We start from the raw sequence: 14,591 nt of genomic DNA, 5'->3' as shown, positions 1-14,591 counted from the left end.
ATTATCAGAATTCACACTTTAAAAAAAAAAGAATATCAGAATTCACACTTTAAAAAAAAAAAGAAAACTCAAAAAATGTGTGTGATTGTCACAATACACAGTATTGTCTTGATTATCCAGTTCCATTGGGAGGTTATTAAGTCATTTGTCACAATACACAGTATTAGCCAATTTCACAATATTATGACTATCATTACTAAATAGGCGGGGGTTGGCTGGCCGAATGGTTAGCACGTGCGCTGTGTCATAAGGTCTGTCATTGAGTCAACTGGCGTGGTTTCGATTGCTTGTTGTACGTGACAAGGAGTAGGGTTGCCAGTCCAACCTTGTGGGTTTTCTCCCGGTCCTCCGGTTTCCTTCCACTGCTAAAGACACCTACACGCAAGCGAATTATTGAAATATAATTGAACCATGTGTTAGTCCCGAAATAACCTAGTTTGTGTTGAGTGGACCTTAAAACCCATTTCTCTCTCTCTCTCCCGAAATGACATAGTTTGTGTCAAGTGGACCTTAAACCCCATTTATCCATCTCTCTCTCTCATTATTAAATATTTTCATGTGGAGAATTCTGATATTTTGTTCATATGTCTTTCAAACATTTCTTTAAAAAAAAAAAAGTACGAAAGTAATTATGAGTAAACTATAGGAGTGTATTAAGGTAGGTTTTAACCCCAACATTTGGTGCAGGTCATGCGGTACTAATTAACACTTTATTTATAAGCACTTCCTTGGTAACAGGTTGCACCGTGCACTTACGAAATATAAGGGACTTATTATGGACTTGACTATTTGTAATTGGATTGGATGATTCAATCCGTTGAATTGGATCTTACGAATGTTTGGTTTTCAATGGTTGCTTTTTTCGTTTAATCCATATAATATGACAATTAATGTTGTTAGTTATGTCATTTGGGCATGGAATAAAAAAACGGTCAAATCTTTGATTTGCTAGGGGAAGGAATAAAATTGAAGATGGTGATCTTATAGCATTATTTTGTGGACTTCAGAGCTTGTGTCTTCAATGTTTTGATATGTAAATATTAAAGAATGCGATTAAAGTTCTTTGATGTTGGAAATGGTTGGAAATGGTATTTGGTTTCCTGTTAAATTTCCTTTGTATTAATTAGATTATATTAATTTAATAAATAAATAATTGGTCCATTATAAGTTAATGTAGATATTAAGTCTACACATCACTACAGTAGTTAAGATGCTTTTCACCTCACTTACTAATAATATCACTGAGTAGGCCTAGACGTAGAACACATTCCATCCATCTTGGTTTTTACCCTTGGTCTACACTACCTTTGGATAAGTTGATACTATAATTATCATATTGAGATCCAGGCCAAAGTCAATATTTGATTAGTCCCAGACCAATAGTTATTTATTTTCTGCTATCCAGTAATATGACAATTACATTCTAATTCTTACTAAGGGGAGATAACTTTGTGTTTAGTCTCTATCATCAAGTAGTATGACAATACATCCCAATCCTTACCAGTCTCTAACATCAAGTAATATAATGTAACAATTATATCCCAATCCCTTCCAAGGACAGGTAGTCTTCTGGACCAAGGGAAAGATCAAGATGGGTTTTCATCACCCCATATATAATATGTTCTTAGATGTCTGCATTGTTTCGTATTCTAAGTAAATATTTCCGTAATTTAAATAAAGGTAGGTTTATACTAAGTAAGAGATGACGTGTAGAAATATGATTATTTTATGTTTATTTCTTGTTTGTCTATTCATGTGGCTTTTTGTTTTTAATAAATATATGTCTAATAGTTGTGCTACTGTATATATATATATTTATCAATAGACTGAAATTAAGTAATTAAAATTTGTAGGGTTTTGTTTAGTTATAAGGGTTTCGCACTTAGCCTAGGTTAGCAGCTTGTTGTTGCACTGTTCAGTTGATGAACCGTACACATAGGGTATTTGTTATTGATGGCATGTGGTCTGACTTATAGTGATGCACCTTTAGAAGAAATGTAGCGTAGGAGTAAACTAAATGTATTTACTGGTGATGGGATTTGTGGTTTAACTGTTGACAGGTTTTGTAATTGTGATATTTTTTTTTTTCAGCTGGCATGAATCTGAGTCCAGTGGCTCGATTGAAGAAAACGTGGGCCAAAGTGAACACCGTTAAATTCGATATTTTAGAGGTATGGCATTTAATTGTTTTGAAATTTCAAGCAATTTTATCAAATTTTTTTTCACGGCTTAATCCATGTTAATAGGTAGGCCTACTCAGATTGATTATTTAACCTACGAGATCTACTCTTCTTTGAGAATAGAACTCTGCCCTAAATGGCTGCCATATCCAACAATTAGTATAATACTATTTTGTAATGCGGCCCTACTCCGGTTCACATCTGTTCTACACAAAACAACTAATTAAACCTTCTTAAGTTTATTAAATAAAAGCAGAATATACTTCTCAAAATTCTCGAAATATTCTTAGTGTTTTTGACTAAAATTGTTGATTTAGGACTTAAAATGTTGGTCAACTAACTTATTGTCTCTTCTCAAGCAGATCTGATTGTAGACAAGACAGCGTAAGTTTAGTATGAATATTGTAGTTTGAACAGAACTCGAGTTAGACCCTAACTTTTCATTTTATTTCAAGTTTTACGTTTTTTGTGTGTTTCAGCATCAGATGAATCCATGGAATAATTTTGGTTGTTATCGATCGTGTTTAAAGGCTGCCATGTGGAGATCTCAGGGTGCAGTTGAGGACCGAGAAAAGGTAAGACCGAAAAATGTCAATTAAGAAAATAAAACTGTGGGTTGGGGTTGGGTCAAGTGGCGTGATATGAAGTAGGGTTGCCAGTTCAACCTTGTGGGTTTTCTCTGGGTCCTCCGATTTCCTCCCAAAGCTAAAGAACCCTACGTGCAAGCAAATTATTGAACTGATATTGAACCGTGTGTGGAGTGGAGGTTAAATCCCATTTCTCTTTCTAAGTATCTCGCTATTCACCTCTTTTTTTGTTGACTTGCCTTTTTCAAAGGACTATTACAATATTGGAATCACATAACACTATTAAATTTACCTCAATCTAAACTTTTTGCGTAGCAATGAAAATATGAAATGTTGTCAATCAGTCTGTATATTTGTATCATTTGCTTGATATGACAAGAGTTTCCCAAGCCTAGAAATACATCCAGTAATTGGGTATCCATAAAAATGTTATGTTGTGTTAATATGGTCAATTACTAAATGCCTATCAATGAAGTTAATGGTTTGACTAATTTAAGTAACTTGTTATTTTCAGATTGTAATACCATTCTTCAGTTTATTTGTAAAAGATCTGTATTTCCTCAATGAGGGCTGTTCTAACAAGATAGATGGAGGCCATATTAATTTTGAGGTGAGTTACTTGAAAAAAAAAAAATAGAAAAAACCTCTCCATTTTGTGATATAGGGTGTTACCATCGTGGATTTTATCAGACGTTTGTTTATGTAGAGTAATGTCCATTCTTAGAAATTTAAAGCTGCATTATGCAAGATTTAGATAAAGAGCTGACAGGTCTTGCTATAATAGTTTAAAAATAGATAATGCAAAATGAATATATTGAAAATTTCATCCAGATTACTTTACTTTGAGCGAAGTTATCACTGTTTGTAGTTTTGACAAGATGTGTGGTGTGCATTGATTGTTTATTATCATAACCACAGTACTGGTTATTCGAGACTTGGCCTGGCTTCTTCATTTTTGAATTAAATCATTAAATAGCCAAACCGTTCTAATCTACTTAAAATCAAAGCCATCAGATGGCATAGAGAGTTGGTTATGGCTTTGTCATGTGTATAAATGTCTAGTTAATAATTTATATAACATTAAAGTTTAAGACCTAAAGAAAGACCTGCAATAGGCAGATTTAGCTCAGCTCTTGAATAATGCATCTTTAAAAGTTGGTATTTTGTTTAAATCAAGATACTTTTTAAAGAATATAATAATCTTTGGCATTATCTCAATTATTTTTGAGTGTTTTTTTTACACATTAAACTACAAATTTAACTTTAGTCATTGTGTTTTACCGTAAACTCATTGAAATATTAACTTATTAAAAATTTGTTTATTTATAGAAATTTTGGCAATTGGCTAAACAGATCTCTGATTTAATAGCATGGCAGCAAGTGGAGGTAAGTTTATTTCAAGTTGACTTCAAACTGAGTTGAGGGATTTTTTAAATACTCGGCCATTATTTATTTCTAGATACATTTTCTTGCCCGCTACATGAAATTTTGAACGGTTTAGTTTCCCACACCAGGATTTTATCTGTTTCCGATTCTAGTGCTTTAATTATTCAAGGGGGGATTGGATGGCCGAATGGTTAGCACATGCACGTTGTATCGTAAGGTCTGTCATTGAGTCAACTGGCGTGGTTTCAATTCCCCAGTTGTACATGACAAGGAGTAGGGTCTACTGTCCAACCTTGTGGGTTTTCTCTGAGTCTTCTGGTTTCCTCCCACTGCTAAAGACCCCTACGTGCAAGCGAATTATTGAACTAAAATTGAACCATATGTTAGTCCCGAAATGACCTAGTTTGTGTCAAGTGGACGTTAAACCCCATTTCTCTCTCTCCTCTCTAATCACACAAACCGTGCAGTTCTCAAAATTTACTTCCATATTTGATATTTTTTATAAAGTTATCCCCCTTGATCAGTTTTATGTGCCTTGTAAAAATTTGAAGTAGGCTACTTCATTCTCTAGTATCTTTTAAATGCTCCCATTACCTACATTGTGTGTAGGAATCACATAGAGCATGCTAGTGCTATTCTAAGTGTTCGTATTATTATTATTACAATTATTACAGCCTTTTGTGTATAGCTTGGACTTTGGGTAAAAGTTTCATTGCCTGGCAACCTATCTTTGATATAAAAATGCATATATTTATATATTTCAGTGTCCGTTTAAGAAAGAAAACAAAGCTCTACATTATTTATTAACGTCACCAATATTCTCAGAAACCAGTAAGTTAACTTTCTTTTCAAATGGATTTTTTATATTTCTTTAATCCTTTATTACTTGGTAGCCTACATGTAAATATTGACTACACCTGTTAGAGAATAGTGATATAATTCATTACCGGCAAATCGATTGACAACGTAAAATAATCAGCCGAAAATATCTAACATGCTAGATAAGCGAGATCAGGTGAAAAAAATATATGCTTGTCTGTCCTAGGCTTTATACTACGGCATCAAATATTGGAATAAATTTCTGTATCAAAGGACTGTTGTTCACTCCACACATCTCACTGTAACCGGGGTATCTTTTAATCTTGTGTATTTAGCACTAATTTCTTTCACATTCATTTAATATCAAATCCTTTTTTAAAAATTTGTAAATATCATTTAAAATCACCAAAATTCATATAAATTGTACTTGTGTCCAATTCAAAGCTGACCATTCAGTTTAGATAATGAGTCTGTTCTGGTGGTTTTGGAGCAGTTTAAGATTAAAAAATTTTCATATCACAAATTTTTAAAAATACATGTATTACTTGTACTTAATAGGCCTACTTTAAAACTAAAATTCTTTACATTAATTTCTGTTTGTTTTTTCAGCGTTATCATTAGCGTCATTTGAATGTGAGCCACCAGAGAACAGTTTTGACAAACAAAGACATAAGACACTCAAGTAAGTTTTCTCTTTTTTTTTGATGAAATGAAATGAAAAGGGGTTTAAGATCTTAACTTTCCTGCACCAAACTTACTAATGAAGACAGGCATGCAGTGTGTTATTTTGCCCTGGCAGCGGCGCTACAGAATAATATTGTTACTATCAATGGGTCTTTACGTGCTGCAATTTGAACGATGACAACTCTTGTTCAAAATATTTAATTTATTATATTTTTATTATTGTTTTTCAGATCGGAAGCAGGATTATGACTATCTACCGATCCGTGTTATTTCTGGTGCTCCAAGTTGATTAGTGGAATGACTAAACCTGCCCGATGATCCTCATGCAGTGTAAAATAAATCCATGCATAGACAATACCATAAACTAATAGTGCTATAGATACAGGAGGTAGAAGATTGTACATACAGAACAGTGCTACGTGACGATTTGTTTCTGTGCATTAGATGTATCGAGACCAGTAGATTGAGAAAGAAAGAAATTACGTATCGGACATGGAAGTATCCGCGCCATGAGAGACATCTTGTCAAGATTATGATGTCAATTAATTTTTGCCGAGAACGAATGGTTCGACATGTGTCCGTCAGTGTTTAGCTGAGAGAAGAGATAAAACTTTATTCAGCGTGAGAATAATTATACTCATTAACTTATGAACAAAATGAGAGGAAGAAGCCTAATTTATTGTTTAAGTAATTTATTAAGAGAACAGACTTGATATTTAACGTTTAAGAAAGCAGAAGTGAATATTGAGTGTGAATATCTTTTTATTATGAGATTGAATTGAAGTTGTCAAATTATGATGAACTTTTGATAAGATTATTTGAAAAGGGTGAAGATATTTATTAAAATGGTGTCTGCTAGGTCGAAAGTTTATAATAATAATTATTATTAATAGGTTGTTATAGTTTGTATGTGTATACGAAACTGAGGCTGGTATGGAAATGTCCAACAGAATTTTTGAATTGAGATTTGGCTACCAGTCTCAGCATATCATCCGCGTTTGAGGAGTAAGGCCCTGGAACAGAAATCATTAGCTGTTCGGACTTGAATGAGAAGTTGTATAAGGTGTTCTTGAGAGTAAGCATACTCTGCCACATGTCCTACACCGATCAAAAAGTATATCTAAATAGGGCGGTAGTTTGAATCCGACAACATCTTCAGTCCACCAGAGGACTCTAAAAATCTGTTACAAAGTGAATTGTGGGGATTTAGAAGAAGAGATTTTTGTCTTGAAATCCCGCATAAATTTTGTTTGTAAATATTGTTTTTTATGACTGAATTGTACATATTATTATATATTATTAGATGTAAGAATATTATCGTACAATTTGAATTCATCGTAGGTTGAAATAGATATATATATTAGGAGACTTCGTATTTGTGAATATATTTGCCAAAGAGTTTAAAATATTTCATTGTCGAACTTTCTCATTCTGCTCGTAACAGACTAGTAGTCTTGAAAACCAGACCCAAATGTATGTTAAAAATGCATGGGATTATGTTTGTTAACCAAGACTACTTACCATTCTAACGATTTTTTTCTGATTAGGAAAAATGAAAATATTTTTTGTTAAAGATTTTGCAAATTTATTTAAATATAAAATGGCATCCCTAATTAAGCTTACTGTATCTATTTATTTTAAATTGTTAAATATAAAAATTCTAAAAACATCATCGAAGTGTTTAAGTATTATGGACATATCCCAAAAATTAACGAATATCGGGAAATTTAACTGATATCATTAAAACGAACTGCAGACATCTTATTGGTTGATCTGCAAGGAAATATATTAGCCGTCCAATGATTAACAAGATAACAAACTCAAAATTCAAAAATAACCAATCATATTTAAGGTGACAAAAGTTTTTGAATTAACTTATTTACACTTGTTAAAAATTTGCACCATCTTTCTATCTTTAAACAAACAAGGAATTAACTGATTGTTAGTTTAGACTTTCTTTTGAAGATGCATTATGTAAGAATTAGATAAAGAGCTGACAGTTCTCTCTGTAATAGTTCAATAATAGATAATGAAAAATGAATATATTGAAAATTTCAGTCAAATTACTTTTGTTTGAACAAAGTTATGAGTGTTTGAAGATGTAGCATCTGTACTGAACAATCAAGATTAAGTCTCAATTATATATTTAATTGTAAAACTCTTAAATGGCCGCGGTCTAATCTACTTAAAATTGAATTCGGACTTGATTATGGGCTTGTCATGTTAATAAAAGTATAAATAATAGTTTATATAACATTTGAAACCAGAAAAACAACCAGCAATAGGAAGATTTAGCTCTTACATAATGCATCTTTAACTTGATTCATCATCAAAATTTATTGTTATTTTTGTTATTCATATTTTTCTCACAAAATCAATCTGAAGATTCTAAAATAAGACTTGAATTTAATTACGGATTCTAAAATAAGATTTGAATTATGTGTTGATTTTCTTTAATATTTCAATATTGTGATAGACTGTAAACCATCATTTATTTATTGTTAAGGAGTCTCTGTTCAAATTTCTGTAATATTATTTCTTAATAAAATGAGTTGATAATGTTTGTAAAGAAGAATTTTTGCATGTTATTTCATGAATATCATATCTACATTATAATAAGATATGTGTTTACACAGAGAGTACGATGTAATTAATCTACTTTCAATTTCATATATAATAGGGTATGATGTAATTACTGTAATAAAACTACTTTCAATTTCATCTACATATTATAATAAGATATGTGTTTACACAGAGAGTATGATGTAATTAATCTACTTTCAATTTCATCTATAATAAGGTATGATGTAATTACTGTTATAAAACTACTTTCAATTTCATCTACATATTATAATAAGACATGTGTCTACACAGAGAGTATGATGTAATTAATCTACTGTCAATTTCATCTATAATAGAGTATGATGTAATTACTGTAATAAATCTACTTTCAATTTCATCTTCATATTATAAGATATGTGTCTACACAGAGAGTATGATGTAATTAATCTACTGTCAATTTCATCTATAATAGAGTATGATGAAATTACTGTAATATATCTACTTTCAATTTCATCTACATATTATAAGATATGTGTCTACACAGAGAGTATGATATAAATAATCTACTTTCAGTTTCATCTATAATAGGGTATGATGTAATTAATCTACTTTTGATTTCATGTATATATAGGGTATGATGTAATTAATCTACTTTCAATTTCATCTGTCTATATAATATATATAACATAGGGTTATGATGTAATTATTCTACTTTCAATTTCATCTTCAAATATTTCATATCATTTGTGTAGAAAATGTGAGAAAAAAGATGTAAATACCTTAGAAAAAAAATAATTAAAATCTGAAAAATTTATATGTATTGTTTGTTTTACTTTATGTTATATGAAAATCCAGGGTAACTGTACAAAAAATACAACTAGAGGTGAACTGGATCTGGGACCACACAGGTGCAGGGCCGTAACTAGCTCAGAGCAACGAGGGGGGGGGGGAAGTGTTCTCAGGGGTGCTGTAATATTGACGGACAATGTATATCTATTTTTTTAATGGTTGAAAAAAATTTCACAGAGGGGGTGACGTTACGGGCCTGCACAGGTGCATGGCAGGCTGTTGAATCTTTAAGTCCAGTATGGTTCCAAATTGTAATCTATTGACACAGAATTGTGTCCCATCACATAGAACCATATGTGGTGTGACGTAATCAAATCAATGTGGTGATTTTTCAAAATAGTATCATAGTCATTTACAAACTGATCTATATTTCTTTAAATACTTTCGATGGCCTCCATTGTCTTGGTCACCCAGAACCTCTTAGTCTTCAATGTACGGAGGGTCTGGGACTGTTGTCAATATTTGACAAAAAGTTCCACTGCCCATGTATAACCAACCGGGAGTTTGGTTTTATATGTGGTTGATTATCCAGTATCTTTACCCAAGTCAAGTAAGAGTTACGTCCCTTCCCCGTAATAAATCCCATTAATATAAACAAACATGAAGCGTGATTAAAAAAAAACCAACATACAATATGGACCATGAAGAGAGAAATTTTACAATAAAAAAAAATTAAAGAGTGTTGGATACTCAACTGCCAATGCAATCAAATGGAATTTCTGAAATGGCATTCTTAAATTAATTTCATGGGCACCAACATATTGTTTTAAGATCAGTTATCTCCCTTAGACTTTGTTTATGATAATGAAAAAGACTGATTAATCTAGCCAATGACCTATTATTCTCAAAAGAATATTTTTCTGGATGATAGATACTATCAGTTGTAGTGGGAGGTCACGTCAGGGGTCATATGAGCGGCTTTTGACCAATGATGTCAGACATTTGATTAACCAATCACTCAGCTTTGATTCCCCAAGTGATTATTTGGAAATACAACTTGTGCTTTGTCTTCGTTGCAAATGTCTACCTACAGTTCCATACATACATCGCACACCTAGAACTCCCACACTTTAACCGTATCAATGGCTAATCCCTAAAATCAACCAGAACGCGGGTTATATAATAACTCTTCCAGATCCTACCGTAGTGAAGACATGTAAAACGAAATTTTGAACTATAAAAAACGAAACGAAACAGGATTTGTGTTTCAAAATAAGTGAAGGCTGTCCGGACAAATCTTCCGCCATGGCACATTTGCCCATCTGTACACCTATCAAAGGAACTTTTTCCTCAACAAAACACAAGTCATTCAAAAATGGCGAGAGGAAATAGAGAGAAGTAAGACAATTTATTGTAGTCTGAGACGTAAATGTAACAAATTGATACATAATTTTATATAATTGTTTATTCTAATTAAAATAACAGATACATATCTCTGTACAACTGAACACATTTGGCTTCTAATTTACAATCAACAGATAAAATATAGAAATGAAATGAAATGGGGTTTCATATCCTAATGTTCTGCTCCGACTGGGCTAATGAAGATGGGCATACGCCATGCACTGTGCTATGAGGGATATTTTGCCCAAACAGCGGCACTACAGCCAACTCTTACATTGAATTCCAACTGCCAATGTATACACAGGACCTAGGTTTTTTTGTACCAGCTGTCCTTGTCAGACCCTCCTTCCTGCACCACTGACAAGGGTTAACTGTGTGGAATAAAATAGATAAAATTAAAGTCTTTTCTAAGGTTTTATGGGGCGTTAGACAGTCTGACGGTGCGCTTTAGATCATACAATCTGTCATTGAGTCAGGAGGCATGGTTTCAATTTTTAGATTGAGGATGACAAGGTGTAGGATCAACTGTCCTACCCCTCGTCGGTTTTCTCAAGGTCTTCATATTTCATCCTACTACTATAAAGACCCCTACAAGCAAGCCAGCACATTATTTATATAAAATTGATTCATGTTAGTCCTGAAAAGACAGGTTGTTTCAAGTGTACGTTAAACCCCTGTCTCTGTCTATCTCTCTGTGTCTGTCTCTTGTCTCTCCCGCGTCTCTCTTAGTTTTTGGTAACATCTGAAGGTTAAATAGGTGACGCATCGTTGGACGACCATGTGGACAATTCTGAAATAAAAAGGAAGAGCCATATTGGATTTGCACAATTTCTGGATCCACAAGCATTTTGTAGAGTTATCTTTCTTTTTATAGTTTAACTCTTAAATCTAGCGACAGTGTTCATAATGTTTTGTTTCCGTTAAAGCTGCTCTGCAGGATTTACTGACAATCATTTTAGAGCTAGCATGGGTGACCTTTCTGCTGGTGGGTCCTCATTTCCATGTCCACTGCTTTTAAACTGATCAGGAGCTGGAAGATCAAACTACAGTAAAACTCGTATAAGTTGGATTCATACAAGTTGAAACTTTGCTTAACTCGGATAAAATCGTTTGGACCCTTTGATCCTGCTTATTTTTGTTATTAAATTTCTGCGCTAAACTCGGATTTCCTAAGTTGGATCTTCGCTCAACTCAGATCAAAATGTCCGGTCCATTTTATCTAATTCCAGCTTTTTTCCTTTGCTCAAGTTGGATTGACAGTATGTTCAGAATTTGACTGTCAGTTTCGTCCCAATGGTCTAAAACGCGGTTAGGTATTCTATGCACAGAGCCCCAAAATACTTTCCCCTATCATTTTGATTCAAATCAGTCTATTTAAATGACAGGACACAATAATAGAATTTTCCCGAATAATTCGAAACTCGCTGTCTGCTGTACAAGACACTTTCCAGGAAAATTTAGGACATTTTTGCTTAACTTGGATAAAATTGGCCAGTCCACTTAGATCCGACTTATGCAAAGTTTACTGTATTAGTCCAACCAAACTGGGTTCAACAATTCAGCCAATCCTTTTCAAAGATTTGAAGAACTGAAACTTTGTGTATATTTGGCATCCCCTAGTCTTGATGATATGAATCGGTTATGGTCAAAAACCAATACCACCCTGTAATCTCCACAGAAAATTTGTGACATGCGATGACCCCGATGATTGAACCCCACGTTTTTCAAGGCCTAACAAAACTTACCCAAGGCATTTCTATTTCACCCATGTGACACACTAACTGTAAAATATCATAAAATATTATCAAATAAGTTCTTTCAAATCTTGATAAATAGCCTTATATACATGATGTCTAATTCTTTTTTTGTTTAATTTCAACCAGGTATCTTATGTTTTATTGCTCCATCAGAATGACTAGACACTGCTTTCCTTGTTTACCTGGGGGGTTGGATGGCGAGCTGTACATAAGGTCTGTCATTGAGTCAACTGGCGTGGTTTCTATTCTCCGGTTGTACGTGACAAGGAGTAGGGCTTCCTGTCCAACCTCGTGGGTTTCCTCTGGGTGCTCTGGTTTCCTCCCACTGCTAAAGACCCCTACGCACAAGCGAATTATTGAAATAAAACTGAACCATGTTTTAGTCCCAAAATGACCTAGTTTGTCGAGTGGACGTTAAACCCCTGGCGACCATACTCCTTGCCAAGTACAAGTGGGGAATAGAAACCACGCAAGTTTACCCAATGAAAGACCTTATAATACAACGTGCATGTGCTAATCATTCAGCCATCGAACCCCCTGAATCAACGACAGACCTTATGATCTAAAGCACACACCTTAGACCACACGGCCAAAGCCGTCAACCTCACAACCGCCCTCCGGTAAAATGATACTTACCCTTTTCATTTCTGATCTATTTAAAGCTGTTCCAATCATTACAGCTTTACGACATGATCTGGACGCAAACATCATTCTCACTCGTGATGGTCGACACATAACACCCTAAAATAGATATTTCAACTGTAGATTGACAGTTTTGTTAATCTGATTTGTTTCGTTCTTTTTGTATTGTTTAATGGTCGAGAGCGAGACATTAAGTAATATATTGTAACAACAAGAGGACCGTCAGGTCCGAGTGTTTTTACCATATATTACGCAATGTCTCAGCTCGAGACCATTAAACATCTTAAAATACAGACACTCCGCACGTGCGTTTACAGTGAAATACGTCACTCGAGTCTAATATTTGACAAGGTACGATTGGCAAGTTGCCCGTACGATTATTTGAAATAATGGTACGCCAACATCAAAGGGTGACGTCACATCTGTATTTTAAATACTTTTAATGGCCTCTACTACATGAAGGTCTGACCGGTTGTAGTGGAAGGGTCGTGTCAGAGGTCATACAAGCTGCTTTTGACCCTATGACGTTGGACATATGATTAACCAATCAGCGTTTCTAGTAGGTTGCCCACAGTTTCGTGTACCTCACACCAAAAACTTGCCGTAACATACCGTTTCATTTGCTAATCCGTCACATCATCCAGAACGCAGGTTATATAACAACTTTTCCAGATGCTAGTGTAGTAAAAACAAATAAAATACAATTTTGAACCAGATTGTAGTTTTGTGACTCAGGAACTTGCAGTTTCCAAAACTCAATATGAAAAAAAAAAAAGTTCATTTTTTTTTTTCAGGTAATGTGGCGTTCCATATTTACATGTGCAAGAAGCAAAAAGGTTAACAATAGAAGTCAAACTTACCGGAGAATCAGTCAACATAAATATCAATTCTTCAATATCTGAAATTTAAAAATTTAAATTCACTTTTACTTTTATTTCTTTTCCCATGTTGTCAGTATTTACGGTTACACTACAGTAAGGTGTAACTTCCAAACAAACTGTATATCAGTCAACATGTAAATGCATACACTGTAACCTGGGTTTCATTTAATCTTGTGTATTTAGGGCAATTTTGTCAAATGGAAAAGGTTTATTCAGTGCAATTAACAAAACATTCTAATCCATACCTTCCTTTCCAAAGTTCCAATTTCTGCTCACTGGGGTGGATGTTAATCTTACTCTTTGAGTTGGTGGAGCTAGAATAAGACAACAGAACATTTGTTTCATAACATTAAAATATTTTACTAGTCATTGTAATGATAAGATTAATGTTTACAGCAGGACTAGTCATTGTAATGATACTATTATTCACAGCAGGACTAGTTATTGTAATGATAATATTATTCGCAGCAGGACCAGTCATTGTAATGATAATATTATTCACAGCAGGATCAGTCATTGTAATACATTATGCACAGCAGGACCAGTTATGGTAACGATAAGATTATTCACAGCAGGACCAGTTATTGTAACAATAATATTCTTCACAGCAGGAACAGTCAATGTAAGAATACAATTCCCAATGAGATCAGTCATTGTAATACAAAACTATATTCACAGGGGGACCAGTCATTGTAAAGATGGACAATATTCACAGAGGAGTCAGTCGTTGTAATGAAACTTCGAATATTCAACGTTGGAGCAATCACAGAATTGAAAGACTTATATATTCACAGTGGGACCAGTCACAGTATGATTGAATAATATTCACCACGGGACCAGTCATTGTAATCATAAGTTCACCGCAGGACCTGTTATTGCTTAGTTTTTTGTAGTGTATCA

At 33.8% G+C, this 14,591-nt stretch overlaps 2 protein-coding genes across 7 annotated transcripts in view; one reads left to right on the top strand and one right to left on the bottom strand.

The window, feature by feature from the left end:
• LOC126812008 (ras-GEF domain-containing family member 1B) overlaps positions 1-9,032 on the top strand; it is a 187,900-nt gene extending 178,868 nt beyond the window's left edge. For all 5 annotated transcript variants that reach the window (XM_050538108.2, XM_050538109.2, XM_050538111.2 and 2 more), the window contains 7 exons: positions 2,092-2,171; positions 2,660-2,755; positions 3,282-3,377; positions 4,097-4,153; positions 4,918-4,984; positions 5,582-5,654; positions 5,887-9,032. In XM_050538108.2, coding sequence (XP_050394065.2) covers positions 2,092-2,171; positions 2,660-2,755; positions 3,282-3,377; positions 4,097-4,153; positions 4,918-4,984; positions 5,582-5,654; positions 5,887-5,905 — 488 coding nt within the window. In that variant the 3' untranslated portion in view covers positions 5,906-9,032. The remainder of the gene's footprint in view (positions 1-2,091; positions 2,172-2,659; positions 2,756-3,281; positions 3,378-4,096; positions 4,154-4,917; positions 4,985-5,581; positions 5,655-5,886) is intronic.
• A 1,443-nt stretch (positions 9,033-10,475) lies between these two features.
• Positions 10,476-14,591, bottom strand: part of LOC126809915 (mismatch repair endonuclease PMS2) — a 67,929-nt gene continuing 63,813 nt past the window's right edge. For both annotated transcript variants that reach the window (XM_050534775.2, XM_050534774.2), the window contains 5 exons: positions 13,937-14,005; positions 13,671-13,708; positions 12,805-12,909; positions 12,157-12,192; positions 10,476-11,201 (listed from right to left, as the gene is read on the bottom strand). In XM_050534775.2, coding sequence (XP_050390732.2) covers positions 11,067-11,201; positions 12,157-12,192; positions 12,805-12,909; positions 13,671-13,708; positions 13,937-14,005 — 383 coding nt within the window. In that variant the 3' untranslated portion in view covers positions 10,476-11,066. The remainder of the gene's footprint in view (positions 11,202-12,156; positions 12,193-12,804; positions 12,910-13,670; positions 13,709-13,936; positions 14,006-14,591) is intronic.

The sequence above is a fragment of the Patella vulgata genome, chromosome 2 (genome assembly GCF_932274485.2).
Source record: "Patella vulgata chromosome 2, xgPatVulg1.2, whole genome shotgun sequence".
NCBI lineage: Eukaryota > Metazoa > Mollusca > Gastropoda > Patellidae > Patella > Patella vulgata.
This window is presented reverse-complemented; position numbering and strand designations above follow the sequence as displayed.